The following is a 21882-nucleotide window of genomic DNA, read 5'->3' as shown; positions in this document are numbered from 1 at the left end:
TGATTTAACCATTTGTGGTTTTATTTCCCTTCCAAAGCTGAGGAAGGTCATCTCCATGCCGAGACCAGTCACTGCTGCATTCCCATCACCATGCTGGGAGATTCAGCCTCGATTCCCCTCCTGGAAGAGGCACATCCCACCCTGATCCTGAGGCAGTGCCCTGGGCATGGTCCTGGCCCCCAGTGAGATGAGGTCTGACGTGCCTTATTAGAAATCACTGCCCAATTCTGTCTGATTTAACCATTTGTGGTTTTGTTTCCTTTCCAAAGCTGAGGAAGGTCATCTCCGTGCCAAAACCAGTCACTGCTGCATTCCCATCACCGTGCTGGGAAATCCAGCCTCATTTCCCTCCTGGAAGAGGCACATCCCACCCTGATCTTTAGGCAGGATAGGGTGGACAGGGCTGGACAGGGCTTGGAGCAACCTGGGATAGTGGAAGTTGTCAGAATTGTAACAAGATGATATTTCAGGTCCCTTTCCAAGTCTAACCATTCTGTAATTCTGTGATTACTGGGGCACCACTGCCCATCTTTGTCTGATTTAACCATTTGTGGTTTTGTTTCCCTTCCAAAGCTGAGGAAGGTCATCTCCATGCCGAGACCAGTCACTGCTGCATTCCCATCACCGTGCTGGGAGATTCAGCCTCATTTCCCCTCCTGGAAGAGGCACATCCCACCCTGATCCTGAGGCAGTGCCCTGGGCATGATCCTGGCCCCCAGTGAGATGAGGCCTGACGTGCCTTATTAGAAATCCTTCCGACTGTGAAAGCGCTTTTACTGCAGCTCTCCTGAGCGCCGGGGCTTCCACGGCTTCCCTGGGGACCACGAGAGCTCTATTAGCTCCTGAAATTCAGTTAGGAAATTTTCTTAGTTAATTTCATCCCATTACTCTTAGTTATGTCTTCCAGCAGAACCTTAATACCGGCCCCATAGGGGATCTAAGTTTCCTGTGCAAGGCTTTGGAGGAGATTTAAGTTTGGGATTCATTGCGTTTCTCCCTTTCCAAGCTGACAGCAGAGCAGGAAGTAATGTCCTTTGGCCCCTTCCATTAGGCTGCTACATTGTTAGAAACAGAACAGCAGCTTCTCATCAATATAACCATGGCCACGGGTTGGCTCGGGCGGGAATGCTGCTCGTCTTTCCTGGGTTTGCTGGGAGGTCAGGAGTGCTGGGAATTATCTCTGCTGTCCCTGTGACCCTCAGGTGTCCTTGAACCTTTTGGTGACTGATTGTTCTGAGCTGTAAAATATCCACTACCAGCTTAGGAGATGAGTCAAGCCAAGGGAAAAGTGCCAAAAGCCTCTAATTCTTGCGTTACCGAGGACTATTGGCATTAGGAAAAACTTCCTGGCTTCAGGAATGGCACAGCACTAAGCAGGTTATCTACAGCAGCTACAGAACATTTCTCAGCAGCAGATCAGCTGAAATCTGTCAGGATGGCTCTGAGATACTTGATCTTAATGCAGAGAGAAACATCAGGTGATTTCTTTATATTTTTTCCAGCTCTTTCAATCCTGTCATAAGGTGTTTGTTAGTCAGCAACTTCCAGGGGGAGATTCAACTTCATTAAATCCTTTGAGATGCAGGGAATGGGGTTTTTTTTAGGATCTTTGCTGTTTGTGCTCCTGAAATGCTTCGAGATCTGAGAGAAGACACTTTGCAAAGGCACCCAGCAAAGTTCACTTCACCGTTCAGACACAGGCAGGATCATGTGGCTGTGTGAAGGTTCAAGTGGTTTGGCTCAGGGTCATTGCTCTGTGTCTTCATAAAATGCAAGAGCAGCCATTTTCTGCTTGGCACACAGGATCTGCCTTATTTTGCATTAGATCAAGCTCTGTTCCCTCTCAGACATGCATAATATACAAGCTTCCTATTCTAATCAGCTGTAAGCAAATCCCAGTTGTTTGGCAGATTGCAGGCAGTAAAATAGAATGCAAGGATGTCTGTCCAAAGCCTCACCAGAATCTGGTTTCTTCAAGGATCCAGCACCTAATGAGTTATTTTGCTTTCTAGAGAGCTCAGGTGCTTTTTGTATCCCTGTGTTCTCTCTCTCTCTCTCTCTTTTTTTAAAAATAATAAAAGATGATCTGTGGGAGGGGCAGCTCCTTGCAGCAGACCTCAGATAAAATCCTGTGTCTGCCAAGGTCAGAATAACTGAAATCAACATTTAGAAAATGCAACTTTGTCAGTCTGCTCTGTAACAGCTCTGGCTGGTGCTGCAAACACATTTTAGAAATGAGAATTCTCCTCTAGTCCAGATACTCTGCTGCAGTTGAGATCCTCAGTGTTCTGTCCCCCTGCTCATGAAGGTGACAAGCAGGATCTCATCCCAGCTGGTGATGGTTGTGGTGTTTATCATTTTTTCTACCTCTGCTCTCCATCCTGTGCCTGGCTCACACCTGGCCAGCAGCCATGTGGCTGTGGACAAAAGCTCTTATCTCCTATCCTGTATTTTTAATCCTGTTATTGCAGCTCTGGGCGTTCTTATTATTCACATAAATATGTAATTCCTTCTAAATCCTGCTAAGGTCTTCAGGGTACTTCTGGAGAACTAATTATACCTAGTTTCATTTTAAATGCTAAAATGTGTTTAAAAAGTCAAAGGTCCCTTTGGCATGAGTATCATGAGAAAGAATGAGGCAGAACATTGCATTTATCCAGGATCATTCTCTGTATGTTCTGCTATCAATGTGCTGCTCGTTTATCTCCTCTCTGAACTTAACAGTCACTCTCTTATCTCTTCCCAGACACCAAGGCTTCCCTTGCCTCTAATAATATTAATTGTCACTCTTCTCTGGACCTTTTCTATTCTTACATTCAATTTCTAATGACCTGGGGCAGGTGAGTGGGGACCCAAGCAGAGCTGATTTCCATATTTCCAGGGTAAATATTCCAGCTGAATCCAAGTCCTGTTGTTCTCTGACCTCCAGCCTAGCATCTGTTTTTTTTTTTTTTGTTGATCATTTTTGTGTATTGATTGAGAGTGTCTCATCTTGGAATATTCTTTCCTGAAAAACTACCACTGATTTAGACCTGGTCATGTACATGAAGAGTTAGAATTTGTTCTTTTCCACATGCAGAGCTTTGCTTAATGCCAAGATAACAAATGAAGTTCAGTCGTGGGAGTGTTAATTGCTGTGAATTTCAAAAATACCAGCTTTATTTGTATCCAGTATAAATAATTCTCCTTGCAGAACTTTATTTACTGTAACTGTTAATGCCAGTTGTTCTAGGGCACAACTTGTGTGAGTCAAGGGCTTGTGCTGGGCTCATACACAGAACCTCTTGCTCTTTACAATCATGTTGAGACCTCTAGATGCTGCCTGCTGTAAGGACAGTGTAAAAACAGAGGTTTGGTGCTGTGATTTCTGTCTCTTGGAGCTTTCTTGATTTGCTGCAGTCCTTCATGGTGTTGTTTTTCCTGTGATTATCCTGTTTAAAGGACACAGGAGGAATTGGGAACAAAAAGCTTGTATTAGTCAGCTAAATTGTTCTTTTCTCAGATATTCTAACGTGGATTCAGGAGGCAGGGAAAGCCATGACAAACTTGTCACACAAACTGTGTGAAGTGGCCCCTGGCAAGTTCAGGCTGTATTTTATGTGGTTGTTCATAATGTTTGGGCTGTCCAGAACAGCTCCAAGCTGAGGGAAGAGTTTCCCCTCCCAGCAGGATTCATCCAATGTGTAATATTACCCCTGGGACAAACCCCCGAAGTGAATTGTCAGGACCCAGGACATTCCTCTAACTACCCTGAGTGATTTGAAACCCTAGCAAAGAACTCAAAGACCTTAGCACAAAGTCAAAAACACCTGTGCCTTTGACTTTGGTCCGTAGAAAAAATTACCAACTTTGTGTGAAAATTTACAAGCCACAGAAATTTCAGTAAAGTAATAGTTAATTGGTCACAAAGTGAAAAAACAAAATTTTAAAGTTTTCGAATGGAAGTTCAGAAAACAAAATAAAAGAATGTGAGCGTGTCCTGTTCTTCTTCTCCTTCTTCTTGTCCTCCATCTTCTGCTAAGATGGTGACACTTTTTAATTAGCTGAAAGTAAAGACAAACTGTCTACCATAAGTAATAAGTATTGGAAAATTATTATAAATAAAGTGCACATAATTCATAGTATAAAAAGTTAACAGCACCCCAAGGGCAGTGGCTGTGCCACACCCAACCTGCTAAACAAATCTCAACAAGTCAAAGAAAGATTGTAATAAATAAGAAAAAATAAACAACACTGAAAAGCAAAACCAACAAATCTTGGCTACTTCAGTCCCAAAGCTGAAAAAAACCACTTTCTAATACCTTGGGGGTCATCTCAACCACAAAAACCCAAAAGTGAATGACAGAATTCACTTCCTGAATGGTCTGGGGAGTGTTCAGAAGGAATTCAGGACCAGGCTGGCACCTTGTCACTCTGCTTTGCTGCAGCCAGGGCTTTGCTGCTCCTCCTGTCAGCAGGGAGGATCCAGGAGCACCGCCCAGCCCAGACTGGGTTTATAATTTTAATTTAATTTAAATTTAATCCCAGACAATAGGATTTTCCCATTCCTGCTTTCCAGAGCTGTGCAGAACCTTCCTGCTGACTCTCACTGCAGCTCAGCTCTGAGCAGAGTCCAGCCCTACCTCACTCAGCCAGAGGAAATTCCCTGCCATGGACTAACAGATGGAAGGTCTTTACACCAGTAATAAAGAGAGTCATTGAGTCAGTACCAGCAGAAGTGAGGGAGGAAAATTCCAAAGTCAGACTCTTAAGTTGTTGCATCATGTATTAATGGGCTCTTGGTCAGACTGCGGAGCACTTTGAAAATGTTTAAATGGAGCACCTGAAAAAATGTTCTATCAGAGAACCATATGGGCTTTAGCCACAAAAGTCATTACCACATCCTGGATTATTTTTTTATTCTTTTGGGTGGTTTTTTTTTTTGTTTTTGTTTTTTTTTGGTTTTTTTTTTTGATCCAGGATAACCCAGCTTTCTTATTTGTTTGATTTTCCTTTGGAACGCACATAAGTTTTAATTCATTTTGAATGCTTTGCTGTGTGTGAGGAACTCTGTCAGCCACATAGAAGTGTCTTTTTATAATGCTTTTCTCTCTGGATAGGGAATAGCAGCATCCCCATCTGTGTCAGGCTTGGCCTTTTTGGTGCTTTTGTTGCATTGTATCTTTTGGTCACAGTGACTTCACAAGAGCTGATCTTCCCAGCTGATGATCTTTTTGTGCCTGTGAAGTTGTTGTTCCCAAAGTGGGTGACCTTGGCTGCTGCACTGTTAAATTTCTGTTTGGTTCTTGCCCTTGGGATTCTCTATTACTTTTTATGGTGCTTCAATTCAGTGTATTGATGTGGCTTCTGACTTGGGTCTCAGCACATTCATCACCATGTGCAGACTTCCTGTCAGGATCATTAATTGGTTTTGGTTTTGAGATGCTCCAAAGATGATACTTGAGGAGTATCCCTGATTGTTGGCTTCAATACCATTAATTTATTTTTTCAGCCTCTTCTTAGTTAGATATTTCCTTTCTACCCTATTTCATAATTATAATGAGATATTATAAAAATATGAAATAAGAATTCTTATAGTAATTATAATCTTTGTCTTTTCCAAAATCATGAATAATTTCCCATTTGTCACTTTATCAAATACTTTACTAAAAGTCCAAAAATGCTAAAAATAATTAGTTTCTGGTCAACAGTTCCTCAGTTGTCTTTGGAGCTTTACTACCAGCACTGTTTGAAGGATTTGTCCCCAGGAAATTCTGCTGATCTGAGTGAGGGTGACAGTGACATTTAAGAGGAAGCACATGGCAAAAACCTTGGCCCAGGGCAAGGAGCACAAATCTTGGAGTGAAGAGCTGTGGATTGATTTAATCTGGTTTCTTGGCTCTGTGTCTTTTAACTTTGCTTCTCTTCTACCTGTAAATTCTTGTAATAATATTAAAGAGTAAGGTGAAAAAAGACAATTTCAGAATACTTTTAAAGGATATGGTGATCTGGGTATAAAAAGTGCTCTTGAAATATGAAACATGATGGATGTTGGTAAATGAAATAATCTTTTGAGTCTTTAGTGCTTATTATTTACAAGATAATTATTCACTATCCTGTAGGCAAAAAAAAAAAAGAAAATAGTAAAAAATGTTGGATAATAAACGCAGCTCTTTCCCTCTGGATGGTGAATGGTCAGTGAACAATCTTTAGCAAATAAAGAAAAAGATGTTGCTGCTGCCAGGTTTGAGAAATATTCTTTAAAGACCCCAGAGTTTCCTGATGGCTTAAAATGTCCCTTAAATCTCCTTTTTGCTGTGTTGTCTACAAAGAACCTCCTGAAGTTTGTCTTGGCACTGTAGCAGTTTAATCCACTGGCATTACTATGTTCATTCATTATTTCTCATTTTCCTTTGCTTCTGTCCATCTCTTGTGTTGTATTTAGGTGCGAGGTACAGAACAGATTGATATTTAAAAATTAAATATATTTTCTGCTACTTGGCTGTACAACACTTAATGGGATAACAATTTTGGCCCAGATCTTGGAGATACTGGGTGTGAGGAAAACTATATGTATAGAAGCCAAAGTCAGATTTTATTTTGACTTTAGGTGCTGGATATCCAGGTGTAGGATAACTTTAGGTGGAATTGGTCTTGTCTGTGGAGTCCTGTAGGATCCTTTCATTTAGCTGAATAAATGTTCATTTTCTGAAAATGCAGCAGCAGCTGGAGGCTCTGCTGAGCTGAACCAAGTGTGGTCTGAAACTGAGAATAAAAACTTGTGGATTTTTGGGGAAAAACGCTGGTGGTGATGTTGGGAGCTGTCAGTTTATACTAAGATTAACCCCAAATTCCATTATTAGTATTTTTCCTCTCCTGGAGGCTTGGGACAAAGGGAGGCTCCAAGATTCCCATCCAGAAGAGCTGAAACCTTACTGAGGCTAAAGTGAGGAGAACCTGAGGGACCTTGGTGCTCACACTGACATTGTTTACACACATCCAGTGTGGTTGGTGGTGTTCACAGGGGTCCCAGGAGGAGAGAAGAGATGAGAATGTTGACTTCATGTTTAGAAGGCTGATTTATTATTTTATTATATATATTATATTAAAACTATACTAAATAATAGGAGAAAGGATTTCATCAGAAGGCTGGCAAGCAAGAAGAAGAAGAAAAATGATAACAAAAGCTCGTGTCTGACTGAGAGTCTGAGACAGCTGGGCTGTGATTGGCCATTAATTAGAAACAACCCCATGAGACCAATCCCAGATGCACCTGTTGCATTCCACAACACCAGATAACCATTGTTTGCATTTTGTTCCTGAGGCCTCTCAGCTTCTCAGGAGAAAAAATCCTAAGGAAAGGATTTTTCATAAAAGATGTCTGCGACACATCCAGGGCTGAGCGTCCCACTAAAGCAGAGTTTTGAGGCAGGGATAGGCTGTTCTAGGAATACCCAACCAGATGAGCTGAAAACTGAGCTCTGGCTCTGCTGAGTGGAATATTTTGTTCCAGAGAGCAAACAAAGATGTTCTGAGTAATGTAAAAACTCAAGTTTTGCTATTTATTTATGTTGCCATATAAAGCCTTGGAATCCTTGTTGTCCTGTGAGTGGTGTGTGTAAAACCCTCAGTGCTGATTAGAGTTTGTCTGGTTGGAATTGTGGGTCAGCAGCAGCAGGACAGCCCTTCCCAGTGGGTGGGCCAGGAATGATTCCTGCAGGAACTCATCCCTCCTTGGAGATGATCCACCCATGGGCTTGACCCTTTGCTTGTGAGGACCAGATAATCCAAAATACAACTGAAATAAATAACTCTTGCCCTGTAGCACGTTAAAATTGAAGATGAGATGTTTGTTTTACAGTTGTTTGCAGAAAGGTTTTGTTTATCACTCACAAAGTCCAGCGGATTTAATGCACATAAATATTCCTGCAGCATGGAGGTCTCCATTTAAATATTTCTGGTAAATAAAAGAGAACAAGAGATCCTGTTATTCATGCTTAGATGCCTTGTTAGGAAGAGCTTTGAAGATGCTGTTTGCTCACACAAACCAGCAGGACAATTCTCACTTTATCTTACTTCGATGTTTTGGTTACTTGCTGGCTTCAAAAAATGCCCTTTTATTTTATGAACAATTCAGTGAACTGTGTTGGCTTTGAGAGTCTGATGGTGCCAGTAAGTTTAAGGATAAATTTAAGGATATTCAAAATCTCAGCTGTCAGTGTCTTCAGAAATGTCCACTTTTATTTTATGAACAATTCAGTGAACTCTGTTGACTTTGAGAGTCTGATGGTACCAATAAGTTTAAGGATATTCAAAATCTCAGCTGTCAGTGTCTTCAAGGTGCCTTAAGCAAAAAGTACCTGTGTGTTTCAAACTGCTGCAAACTCCAAATATTGCCATTCAGGAGAGGCCTGTTGTGTAATTTCAGAAATGCTCTTATCACCAAATCCAATTAGAAGGAAGAGTAAATCGCCACCTCGGATGTCTTAACTATTCTTTTTTTTAATTGTTAATTATCTCGACAGTAGGGTGCTAGAGATTAGGAGGCACAGATTATCTTTTGCAAGTACAAGGCTTTCAGAGCTATTATCAATTAATTCTGTTTCTAAACAAATTTTAGGATAATATGAATAGCTTGATAGGATTGTGGTCCTTGAGACCACTGTCAAAATTCTGAGAAAGTGATGTTGAAAGAATGAAAACCTCGTTGTTCTGTCAGCTTTGAAGGTCATCCAGCTTTACCCACTCCCGTGCAAGGTGTATTTTTGGCATTTAAATCTGTGTGGCAGAGGAGATTCCTGCTAAGAAACATCAGTGAAATGCCTCTCTTGGAGTTTAGACAGCGACTTGTAAAGCCAGAATTGAGAGTCAGCTCTGTTGTGTGAGGGTTTTTAATGTGTGCTGACATGGCTCTGGAATTTATGTATGCAGGCACGTCCTGAGGTGTGAAATAATTTCAGTTTCTCTCTGTCTGGTGCTCTTAGTGATCTAGTGCTGGTGAGACCTCTCCTCTAGATTTGCACTTGCAATGAAAAGAAATCCAAGAATGAAACATTTCTTAGAGTGAGAGGCTTAAAAGCTGTGCTGTCCCTGGACAGAGTGTGGCCATACCTTGGGCCTGAAAGATCAGGTGGGGAATGAGAGAGATTTTTAAAAATGAGGATTTTTACAGTTTGTTTCCAAAGGTGATGTGAAGTTATGGTAGATTATACATTGTATGAATCCCCAATTTTTTATGTTGGGACTGGATATGTGTGCAGGTTGGACAGAAGATCTGGGCTTAATTCTGGGAATTAAGAATTGCTCTCAGAATTGCTGAGAGACCTCTTGTCAATGCTATAAAAGAGGTCAAGGTACAATCCTGCAGTGGTTTCTCCATTCCTTTAAATCCATGGACCTGTGGAATCCATTGGCTAAATGATGCTGCTGTGGAAAAAAACAGCAGAGAGCTGCAGCCATCGTGTTTGTCAGTGGATTTTTTTCTTAGATTTGTTTTGCTGCTTAGGTCTGGTTGAGCTGATGCCTCAACTGAAGTTCAACCAGAGAGCTGCACTTCCCATCCTTGCCTGGTTGTGTTTTGCAGTCCTGGGGGAAGTTCTCAGCTCCATCAGAGTTTATCTGTGGAGGGGATATCTTTGAGCTTTAATTTTTCTGTCAGAAATAAAAATGACTTTATATCATGGGTTTAGTTGACACCCATGTCGTTACTAAGGAATCAGTAGAAATATCAGGAGATAAAACTGGTGGTGTCATCTGCTGACCTCACTGAGAGTGGCATTAGTGATATTCTTGGCCAGTATTTACTGGGAAATAAACCAGTCATTACACTTTCTGATGAGATTATGCTCTGAATGTCACTCCTCTGACAGTCTGTCTCATGCCACGCTGAGATAAGATCTCAGGCACAGATGACAGACTAACTTCAGAAATATTTCCATTGATTTGACAGCCTGAATAATAGTTGTGCTACAAGCCACAAAGGCTGGAACAGTGACCTCTGGCTGCTGGGTGATACTGGGGTGATAAATGTACTAATGAGACATAAATAGGTAACTGCATTGGAGTGTTTTCTGTACCTTGTCAGTGGAAAGCAGAGGAACTCATGGCAGGGAAACCAGATATGGAGCTGAAATTACAGGCATCTTATCAGAGCCAAAGGAGCAGCTTTCACCTCGTGTATTTTGAGACACCAGAGAATTTGGCAGGGAGCTCCATCCCTGGGGACAGCACAAGCTTCTGTTCATCCACAGGGGTGGGAGCTGGACAGTTCTGCTTTTCCATCCCTCTCTGGGCTGGTGGCCCAGCCTGTGGCTCTGGCTTTGCTTTCAGCATCCCTTGGGAGAGGATCTTTGGGAAGGAGCTGGGCCCAGCTGCCTTTTCAGCCGTGTCCTCCCGCCTCCCTTGGCTGCACAACCGCTGCTCTTGGCACGTGTGGGGAGCTGGACCAGGGAGGCAGCTGGGCACAAAGCATTCCTGCAGAAAGGGAATGAAGGAGAGCATGGGATCATTCCCTTTGCTCTGTGATTAAATTGCGTTAAGCTGGACTGCAGCCTGAGTTTTGGGGAAGATGAATCTCCCATTCCTGGAAGTGTCCGAGGCCAGGCTGGACAGGGCTTGGAGCAGCCTGGGGTAGTGGAAGGGGTCCCTGCCCATGGAAGGGGGAGGGAATTATAGAGGGTTTTCAAGGTCCTTCCAACCCAGACCCTTCTGTGACCTCTTTGATCTCCAGCAGAGGAGTTGGAGCCCCACAAGAGTGCCAGGATATTTCACTTGCAGGTGAGGCTCCCACAGGGGTGGAAGGGGGAACCCAGGGATGCAAACACAAAGTGAGGGAGTGAGTTTGCAGCGTGTCTACTATTCTTCAGTGAGTATCCATCTGTGTATTCTTGCCTCCCATTAATTGCAAGGTCAGTTATCCTCAAGAGAGGGTGATCTGTGTCCCCATACCTGAGTGACCTCACCTGAGAGTGACTCAGCTGCAGCAGCACTATGAATTGTTACCTGCAACACATTTGAGCCTCTCCACTCCCACACTTGGAAGTTTTAACCATTAGATCCTTCTGTAAACTATGCATTTCCTCAACTTGGGGTCTTTTGATCAGTTTTGGGGGGCTTTATCTCTTTCCTTATCTGGAAAAGCACCGACTCCACCCATCCTTCCGTGGTTGTCATTTCAGACGCTTCCCTGGCAGCTGCAAAGCTGATAGGAAGCAACGAAACTTCCACTGTGGATTATCAGGAACACTACTGAGGCATTGCTTAATGCATCTGATATCTCAGCCTCGAGAACAGAAGGGAAAAAAAAAAAAAAAAAGATTGGCAGCTATTGCAGGAATTCAGAGAGGGGCACCTTGGTAAAGAGTGGGGGGAGACTTCTCCTTCCATTACAGAGCCCTGGGCTGAGATGGATTCCCTCTCCATCATTGTCCTAAGCACATTATCCCTGAAAGAAAGAGGGTTTCTCTAAATCTGCAATTTTTCTAGGCTTCAGTGTTATTGAAATGAAACGGCTTCAAGGATATCTACATTCTTTACCATCATATGGATTCTCATCTCATGTAAATTATTTGGCCACTTTTCATTTTAATCCTCCACTGTCATTTTCTACAAAAGAGATCATTTGGTTTCTTCATGGAAGGTATTCAGCTGACAGCTGCCCTTTGTCTAGAAAGCAGTGTGCCTTTGCAGGAGTTACTTGTGCCTGCTCCTTTTCTTTTTTTTTTCCTTCCTTTTAAGTTCATATGGCTTCATATTTTTCATCTGTAGCTTTCAAAAACTTTTCAGACTGTGAACAGGTTTGTGGTTGTGAGGGGAATTTCAGACATCTTGCATTCTTTCCCTGTGTACCTGGCTGATAAGAAACAGAACTAGAGGCAGAATAATTAATTTACTGCAAGAAGAACTGTAGTCCAAAAAAAAAATCACAGTGTTTTCACAACTTCTACATGAGCAGACAAAACAGTCAGTGATAAAGTCTTGAATTTTTTTCCATGACTTTCTTATCTTGAAAACTTAATTATTCTCATCTGCTTCTCAGAAATCATAGAATCATATAAACTCAGAGTCATGAGGGGTGAAAAAGACCTTCAAGATCATCAAGTCCAGCCATCAACCAGCATTTGTGCCTAAACCAGGTCCTCAAGTGCCACATGGTGGGAGGTTTAAAATGTTGTGCTTTGTCACAAGACCATGTTGGGATGGGGATGAAATGTGATGTGTTGGTAGAGTTTATGCACAGAAGATTTGGATGCTGAGGAGGAAAATCAGCAATTAGGGTTGGATATTTTGGGTTTCCTGGAGCTGTGAGACCTTTTCCTTTCAGGGTATGAGCTCTGATAAAGCAGCTTGCCACTAAAAGCACAATGTGGTCATGGAGAGGAATAGAATGGCCTCAAGAATGGCTTTAAGCTGAAGGAGAGTAGATTTAGGTTGGATTTTGGGGAGAAATTCTTTCCAAGGTGTAAGACTCTGGCACAGGTTGCCCAGAGAAGCTGTGGCTGCCCCTGGATCCTTGGACGTGTCCAAGACTGGGTTGGAGCAACCTGGGATGGTGTCAGGTGTCCCTGCCCATGGCAGGATGTTGGAACTGAACTATCTTTAAGGTCCCTCCCACCCCACACCATTCTGGGATTGAGTGCTGAGGAGAAGATTCAGTTTTGGGGAGCACAAAGTTGAGGGCTGGCCAAGTTCATGAAGGTGTGGGAGGAGAAGTGCCATCATTAATGAGGAAAAGGAATAGTCCAGCAGGGGGAGGAGAGGCAGGTTCTAAAATTACTGTCAGATACAGAAACAGAGTTTTAACTGCTCCACTAGTTCCCCTTCCAGCTGGTACCCACTTGGCTTTGGGATCCCCACAAAAAGGACCAGGACAGCTGTGTGACAGCTCACTGAGATTTTTGATGCTTTTTCATAAATTGAGATTTAGGGTGAGAAGAGTTTCACATTTTCTAGTGAGAATCAGTTTTCTTGTAGAAATTTTTAGACATTTTACATGAAAAGATCAGAAATTCCTGTTTGAATTTAAAGAAAATGTTTCAGACTGATGAGAAATGTCAGGCAAATTAATTATTTATAACTTAGTTGTAAAATGTTTAGAGATAAGAATTACTACTTTAGCAGTTTCTGAATCACAGAAATTATTGGAATACACAAAACTCCCTCATTTGCTAGAAGAGATGTCTCATTCCTTGTCCATTTCTGGAAGTTTGCTCCATCACAGGGAGATTTCCTGTTATCCCAGAGAAAGGTAAGCATGGGCTGAAGTTTTGTTGTTGGTAGAAAATATTTTTATTTGTTGGAGGCAGCAAAAGCCTGGCTGTGTCTTGGGAAAGGGACAGTGTTGAGTTAGGTGACAAGAAAAGAGTCACTGGTGGCTCTGGTGCTGTCTTTGCTGCTTTAATTAATGTCTCAGTTTATTGAATTAACAAGAATGGGCACTTCAAGGTCACCCTGATTGATAATTTTATGTATTTTGTAATTTCTTCCATGAATGTTGTTTTTTTTTTTTTTGTGCATGTGGTGCTGTTCAGGACTCCACGGCAGGCAATATGTTCATGTAAATAACAGAGCAGCATTTTTCAGCTGTGGTCTCTTGATGTTCCTTTATCTCAGGGTGCTCAGAAGAGGAAATGATTCCTGGCTCTGGGCAGAGGGCAGTGCTCTCTAGGTGGGAGAGCTGAAATATTGTCATGGGGCTGCTGAACTGGGATCCTGAGCTTCTGCTTCCAGCACTAACTACTGGAAAAAGCATTTTCTGCTCTGTTTTCCGAGCTCTCCATTCCCTAAAAATGCCCTTTTGAACAGAAATTTGCAGGTTGAGATGGACACACACATCACTTCAAAGGCTGGAATCACACAAAGGAGATAGACATGGAAGAGGGGAGAATAAACTGTAAAAATTACCATGTCCAGAGGGCCTGATGTTCATTCTAAATTCTCATAAAGCTGAACAAAGACACCAATCCTGTGTCAGGGAACCCCTCCTTTGATTCTTCAGTCACCTTAATTCCAGCAATTAGTTTGCTCTAATAGTGGCTGACAAACTCCCAACTTTTCCAACACTTGAACTGAAGTTTAAGGCACAGCTGCCCTTCATTTGGGGAAGACTGAGCTATTCCTGTGGTTCCATTTGCTCTCTCCCAGGAGATCACCTGGAAGTACATGAATGGTGTAGCTCTCTGAGCTCATGTGAGATTTCTCCTACTGACTGAGCAGCAGCTTTGAAATAGGACCCAATTTTGGGCATAGCTGTGACTGTAAATGACTCTGTGAGCAGGGGGATGAGGTAGTGGCACCTAAAATGCAGCCTGAGTTTCCTTTGAAGAGAAATTTACAGGTTGAGATGGACACACACATCACTTCAAAGGCTGGAATCACACAAAGGAGATAGACGTGGAAGATGGGAGAATAAACTGTAAAAATTACCATGTCCAGAGAGCCTGATGTTCATTCTAAATTCTCATAAAGCTGAACAAAGACACCAATCCTGTGTCAGGGAACCCCTCCTTTGATTCTTCAGTCACCTTAATTCCAGCAATTAGTTTGCTCTAATTTCACAAATTCCAAACTTTTCCAACACTTGAACTAAAATTTAAGGCAGAGTTGCCCTTCATTTTGGGAAGATTGAACTATTCCTGTGGTTCCATTTGCTCTCTCCCAGGAGATCACCTGGAAATACACGAATGGTGCAACTCTCTGAGCTCATGTGTGATTTCTCTTACTCACTGAGCAGCAGCTTTGAAATAGGACCCAATTTTGGGCATAGCTGTGACTGTAAATGACTCTGTGAGCAGGGGGATGAGGTAGTGGCACCTAAAATTCAACCTGAATGTTCAAAGTTTGGACAGAAACAGTTCCTGTATGGAACAGAATCTGGATTTCCATAGAAAGTAACTGGGGCCAATCCCCTGGATGAATAATGGAAAATAATAATTGCCTCAATATGCCTGAATCTCCTATTACCAAATGATCTATAGTTAAGGAAATAAATATCTTCTTTTCAAATCCAGAGCAGCTGTCCAACAGCCGGGCCTGCTGCTGATCAAAGTTGATAAAAGAAATCCTAGGATTATATATTATAGATAATCTACAGAAAAAAACAGTGGTAGTCCCTGCTTGTGGTGTGATTAGCAGAGTCCATTGAAGAAAACAGGACTTTTTGTTGGTTTTAATGCAGATCTGATAAGCTCGGTGGAATGTAAATCAGTTCGTTAAAATTTGCAGAATGGTTCAATGAGGTAAAAGAGGAAACAGTTTTAACTTTTATAGGATGTTTACTGCATATAAAGTACAACAAAATCACAATTATTCCAGAAAAAATAGTGTTAGAAACGTGCTGTACTCAATGTGTCGTTCTGAGGAAGATTGAAGAATTTTGAATTGTGTTTTTAAAAAAAACAATCTGACTGTAGAAATCATCCTGTGTAATTTCACAGCATCTCCACACCACGTCTATCTCTGCAGTATTTGTGGGGTTTTGCATAGTACAGATATTAAAAGTATGTATGGATGTGTATATATTAACAAATATATCAAAATAAGTGTTAAACATTGTGCCTGAGATGGGGTGTGTCAGTGGATAAATAATAAATAAATGATAGTAAAGTCAAAGGCTTGTGGTGTCTTGGAAATGATGCTTCACTTGACAATCTTAACTCTGATACCCATGGAATTGCCTGCATTTTTGGGTGTCCTAGCCCAATATTCCAAAATTCTGAGATAATACTCATTTATCTGAGGGATTTGGGAAGTTTCCTTCATTCCATGTGGACATAAGTGCAGGCTGATGTTACTTTACCATAAAATTCACTGTGGTACCTTTGGAGGAATGATGCATAAATCAGCAGCTGACACCTTTTAGTGGAGCTGCTTTGGAACCTTCATGCTCTGATTTCTTAAGAAAAAAACTGATTTTTTTTTCCCCTTTTGCAGTTACTTCAATGAGAATCAATATCCCGACGAGGCAAAGAGAGAAGAAATTGCCAACGCCTGTAATGCAGTTATACAAAAACCAGGTGAGGAGCTGCTGGGGGGTCCCTCCCAAAAACAAAGAGGTTTCAGCATCTTCAGTTCTGAGACTGATGTTTGCAGAATCACAGAATTATTTGGGTTGGAAAAGACCTCCAAGGTCATCAACCTTTGACTGATAATTCAGGTTTTTGGAGGAGGAAGGAACTCAGCTCTCCTGTTTTTCAATATTTTGCAGCTTCCAGACATGGATCTCAGATTAGAACCTGGGTGTGAATGCAGGACTTTATCTTTAGGTCAACAAGTCGCATTTTCCCTGTTTCTGGAGAAATTATACTTAGGAGAGGAGCATGAATATTCAGTGTAGTGTTAGTGGATGCACCTGCCTTTGCTTAGTTTTGCTAACCAAACATTTACATAGATTTCAGAACTTGTGTTTTGGATATTTTTAGATTTCTTACAACCAGAATAAAAATTAATGAGAAGGCAACTAAAGTGTGAGTCATGCACATGGAATCACAAAATTATTTAGGATGGAAAAGCCTCTGGGATCATTGAGTCCAACCAAGGCCACCACTGATCCATGTCCTCAAGTGCCACAGGAATTTTAAATCCCTGCAGGGATGGGGACTCCAGCACTGCTCTGGGCAGCTGTGCCAGGGCTGGACAGCCCTTTCCAGGCAGGAATTATTCCCGATATCCAACCTGAGCATCCTTGGTGCAGCTTGAGGTCATTGAGGGACATTTCCTCTCGTCCTGTCCCTGTTCCCTGGGAGAAAAGATGGATCCCCCCCTTTTTATCCTTTCAGGGAGTAGTGGAGAGCTGGGACTGTCACAGGATAGCTCAGGGTCAGACAGGTTAGAATGGAAGTGACCTCTGGAGTTCATCTGATGGGATTGTTCAGTTTCAGTATCTCCAAAACCAGAGATTTTCCCCTCTCCAGGCCGCTGTTCCACAATGTTGAGCACTCTCATGGCAAAGTACTTTTTCCCTAATACCTGCTGAAATTTTCCCTGAAAAATCCATTAGATAAGAGGGCCAGAGAGCTGAGGATTTGATTCCTGGCTGTGCTGCTGGTTTGTGGAGCAACTTGGAACAAAGTGCTGCAAGGCCATGTCAGGGAGCAGTAAAATACTGCCAGCGCTGCTGATGCAAAGCATTAGGCAGCAGCCAAGCTATCAATTTCCAGAGTTTTCTTTCTTTCACTTGTCTCATCTCTCTCCTAACTTATTTAAGTGTGCAGATTGCTGCAATTACATGGGTGTTTTGTATGCTGAATAAATAAACTTTGGAAAGGAGTCAGAAGCAGGGGGGGCTCAACCCTATGTAGCCTGCAGAGGTCTGAGGATGCAGATGTGGGGTATATTTTATATAGGGTCAAGAGCAACTGAAGAGGTTTCCAGGATGTCCTTGGAATACTGAATCCCTCCAGTCTTCCCTTATTTATGCTGATGACCAGATAAAGGCATAGTTTCCTATAACTGCCTTCTGTTTTTTTGGGAATTTTTTGTTGGTTTAAATGTAAAAATCCAGTTTCCAGTATCCACCCCTGTTCTCCCAAAAGATCCCAAGTGTCCTGGTACAGCTGGGAGGGTTTGATGGGTGCTGAGAGAAAGGAAAGCAGATTGCAAGGGTGGCACAAAACCTCTTCATTCATTTTGCTGTTGTGTAAAACAGTCAACTGTACCCTTCTCGTCGTAAGAGAAGGAGCCCCAGGGATGGGGTTTGTGGCAGGAATTTCAGTTTTGTGCTCAAACTGGAAAAGCAGCCCTTCATTCTCCCATGGCTCTGGATTGAGTTGGTTAAAGCTGCAGAGAAACTCCTGTAATTCAGATTTAAAAAAAAACAGAAGAAAAGAGGATAATTGGCAGGTAGGACCACAGCACCTGGACACTGGAATGTCTTCCACATAAAGTTCACGTTTTTCTCAGTTATAATAACTTGCCAGTGCTGTTTGTGTTCCAGGGGTTTATCCCATAGAATCCCAGACTCGTCTGGGCGAGCAGGGACCCCAAAGCTCATCTAAAATTCCAATCCCAGAACAGGGACAGGGACACCTCCACTATCCCAGGTTGCTCCAAGCCTCGTCCAACCTGTTCTTGGACACTTCCCAGGGATGTGGCAGCCACAGCTTCTCTGGAACCCAGTGAGTAACACCACTGAAATATTATTTTAACACGACTGAAATATTATTTTTCCCTCCTGTTGCTTTCCTAGGAAAAAAGTTGTCGGATTTGGAGCGAGTTACCTCCCTCAAAGTGTACAACTGGTTTGCCAACAGGAGGAAGGAGATCAAGAGAAGAGCCAATATTGGTAATGTATCACAGAGCCTGCCTGCAGGGCTTGGGGTTTGCTCAGGAGAGGTGGCAATTACGTAAGAATAAATTAGTGAAAACACCAGAGGTGCTGACAGCATAGGGAGAAATGTGGAGGAATTATGAAAATGAGTCCCTTGCTGTTCCAGATTTTTTTTGTGAAATATGTGTAATTTGTAGAATTCTGTCATCAGTGCAGGAAAAAGTGATGCAGTTACAAAGTTTTACTGGAAGATCAGCTTTAAAAAGCAAAGTGAGAATTTTATAGGTGGAAGGAGAGTTGCATTTCCCTCCTTTGAGTATCCAAACTCAAATCTGAAACAAAATCTCAAAATATTAAATAAAGGAGATAAAGATGTTGGCAGGTTCACAAACTTTGTGTGGTTTTTATCCTGGTTATACCTCTGCCCCTGACAGCTTTCCAAGGTTCTGCCCAGGGACAAGTGGCTGGAAAAAAGCCACATTTTTTGTTGATGATCAGGAAAAAACAAAAGTCACTTCAGAGTTAACCCTTTGAATTCTTAGCTGATTGTGGGGAAATCAAAAGTGACTCTGAAGTTGTAGGAAGGAGTCTGGTGTGGATAAGATATTCTGAGGAGAGTAAGACACCTCAGTGATTTATTGTTTTGTGGATTCAACCAACTCCTGCCATTCATACAAAGTTTGATGCCCTTGCTTAGATATTATGCAGAATTACTTTTGTGACACATGGGTGAACAGACATCCATATCTGCATATTTCAGTATTTTTAATTATTTTAAATGTTCCACTATTTTGCCTTATTTCTGAATAAGAAAAAAGCTCTTATTACAACATTTAACATGTCACTTAAGTTTAACTAAATTTATTTTTCTACAAGTAAAAATGGCTTCTCAAAGGAATGGGGGAATAAAGCAAACTTAGTGTTTGGAGAGGACGTTTTAAAAGAGATCAAAAAGAATCAAGAAGAGCTTTAGATATATGGATCCTGCTGGAAGATTTTGTGTTTTCAAATCCCTGAAGTGCTTTCAGAAATTTCTCCCATCTATTTTCAGACATTCCTCACCCCCTTGAGTCCTGCCAGTCCAAAATATGGGGGAAGATTTACAGGGAATGCCTTTGTCACCCCAATACCTCAGAAATGACACTGATTTCTGTTAGGACTGGCTGGAATACAGGGATTTTTACTCCCAGACAGGTCTGGTAATTGGCAGAGAAGGATTTCAGGCAAACCAGTGTTTGTGCCTGTGCTATATTCCCCAATATTGGAGAGTGAAGAGAAAGGTGCTAAGTACTGACCCTGTTCCTCCAGTTATTCTAACTTCCTGAAAAAGGGAAAAAAAACCCTGAATTACTTTAACTTCTCCAATGCATCAGATAAATGAGGGATCCATTTGCTTTTTTCGAAGAAGCAGCAATCCTGGAGAGCCATGGAATAGATGTACAGAGTCCAGGAGGTCACTCCAACAGCGACGACGTGGACGGCAACGACTACTCAGAGCAGGTGAGCACTGGAGCCTGGTGGCCGAAAAGGGAGAACTCAAACACCTCAAAAAGGCCCTTTTGCTTCTTGAAAATCCTGTTTTGTTTGGCTTTTGTGCCGTTGTGATGGGGAGAGGGTGAGAATACCCAGTATTGACCCACGTGGATTTGTTGCCAACAGGACACTTGGCAAGTACGCAACGGGGAGGAGGAGGGACGGTGTTCCGAGGGAGGCAGAGAAGCAGAGAAGGTAGAAGAAGACAGGAGGATCTGCTCCAAACAAGCAAGTTACACCCCTCACACCACACACAGTGTCTGAGGAGAGCCTCACCTCAGCCAGAGCCCTGCCATACCCATGCTCTCCTTCCCTGTCACTCCGAGTTCCCCTCCCTCAGGAAGGGATGGACAGGTCTTTCACAGTCCTGTGTGTCAGGCACCTGCAGTTATCCCTGAAAAACTGGGTACCTCCTGCACCTCTGATTTCTTTCTGCATGAAGGGCCCTGCTCTAGCCAGGACCATCCCTGCTGTGAGCTGCTGACCCAGCCCCAGACATGAGCAGGAGGGAGCCCTACCCAGGACCCTTCAGAATTCCTTGTGCCACCCTTTCCCAGCTGGATTCTGAGCACCCAGCACCCTCCTGTAAGTTCCTGAGCTCCCTCTGTTCTTTCAGGAGCTTCTCAGGATCACCCCTCAGACATTGGCAGACAAAGGGTGAAGGCTGGGGGGAAAGGATTTGATTTACTAAGCTTTCACCTTTAATTGGCCCATTCCATATTGTTCTGTAAGAGTGTGCCACTATTTGGATTCTTTACATATTATCTGTCTTTTTTGTTTGTTTGTTTGCTTTTGCATTTTAATTCTTGCCTGTTCTCTCTTTCTCTTGGTTATTTTTAACCCTTGACAGCAACTTCTTTTTTAAATCCTCTTAGCAAAAGAATACCCCTTCCCACACTCTGAGCCCTCATCTACCCTAAAGTTGGTGACCCTTCCTCACACACCTTCCTGACAGGTTTGAATCCCCTTCCCAATTTTCCCAGTATTGGGAAATTTGGTTGGTTTCCCAGTGTTGGGAAACCAGCTCCAACCAAACCCCCATGGTTGTGTGTGTTTGGCACCAGTGACTCAACCAGTTCACTCCTGCTTTTTAGAGGAGATATTTCTGTGCTACCCCACAGCTGGGCTGGATCACTTTTCCCTGCCTTTTCTGGGAGAATCTGAGAGTTCTCCCTCTGCAAATGCTGCTGGTGGAGTGGAACAGCAGCTGAGTGTCCTGGAATGAGTCCCTGGCACACTTGGCTCTGGCCCAGTGCAGCAGATCCCTGGCAGAGCTGGCATCCCCAGCTGCTCTGCTCCTGGTGGGGATTGAGACCCTTTTTATAGGTCAGCACCAGCAAATTTGGTGGGACCAACTTTTCTGGCTCTCAGTGATGAGAAGCTGCTTTGTTACTGCCGTAAAATATTTAGAAATCACTGCCAAGGCCAGAAAATTCCCTGTCAGACAGACAGGACTGGAACACTGAGGTGGAGCGTGATGTAGACTCCTGAACTATGTTTTTCTTCTGTGCATTAACCAGGATACTTTGGAAAGAGAAATAAATGGGTTATTAAAGTTTAAAGATCTTTGTTTAAAGGCCTTAGAAATGACATTTCTCAGTAGTCTGGGCTCCTCTATGAGGTGTAATTAGTCATCAGCAGCAAAGCAGATTAAATGGCAAGTTCTCCTGATGACCATTTAACATCCCATAGTTGTTAAACCCAGAAATTCTGTTTCCCACAGATACGCTTAAACTCTAATAAACTTTAAAACACAAAGTTCATCTGAATACTAACAAAGATAAACCCCAGATTTTAGGGCTCTGTATTTGTACCATGACAAAGATTTCTGAGAAGCCCTAAAATTTACCAGACCCTTGTTATAAGTGAATGAATCCTTCTAAATAATCTCAGGATTTTACCAAATCCTGACTTTTTTTTGTCCTCCTCAACTTTTGCCACCCATCATCTTAATTTAAAAATAGTCTATGCACGTTTTAAATTTTAAATCACAATTTTATCACTTGAAGGCTGTTGGGAGACTGATAAATGTTTATCATTTCCTTTCTGTAAATGGTAATAATTTAAAAATCCAAGATCACAGGGGGATAATTGTTAGTCCCCGT

The 21882-nt window shown here is 42.4% G+C and overlaps 1 protein-coding gene across 10 annotated transcripts in view; it reads left to right on the top strand.

The window, feature by feature from the left end:
* HMBOX1 (homeobox containing 1) overlaps nucleotides 1-21882 on the top strand; it is a 125321-nt gene that overhangs the window by 87137 nt on the left and 16302 nt on the right. For 5 of the 10 annotated variants that reach the window (XM_063153193.1, XM_063153185.1, XM_063153192.1 and 2 more), the window contains 4 exons: nucleotides 15910-15992; nucleotides 18164-18259; nucleotides 19650-19744; nucleotides 19904-20005. In XM_063153193.1, the coding sequence (XP_063009263.1) occupies nucleotides 15910-15992; nucleotides 18164-18259; nucleotides 19650-19744; nucleotides 19904-20005 (376 nt within the window). The remainder of the gene's footprint in view (nucleotides 1-15909; nucleotides 15993-18163; nucleotides 18260-19649; nucleotides 19745-19903; nucleotides 20006-21882) is intronic. The other 5 variants (XM_063153189.1, XM_063153196.1, XM_063153191.1 and 2 more) reach the window with 5 other exon arrangements.

Source organism: Melospiza melodia, chromosome 3, assembly GCF_035770615.1.
Source record: "Melospiza melodia melodia isolate bMelMel2 chromosome 3, bMelMel2.pri, whole genome shotgun sequence".
NCBI lineage: Eukaryota > Metazoa > Chordata > Aves > Passeriformes > Passerellidae > Melospiza > Melospiza melodia.
Note: the sequence above shows the minus strand (reverse complement) of the source record. Positions and strands in the feature narration are given on the sequence as shown.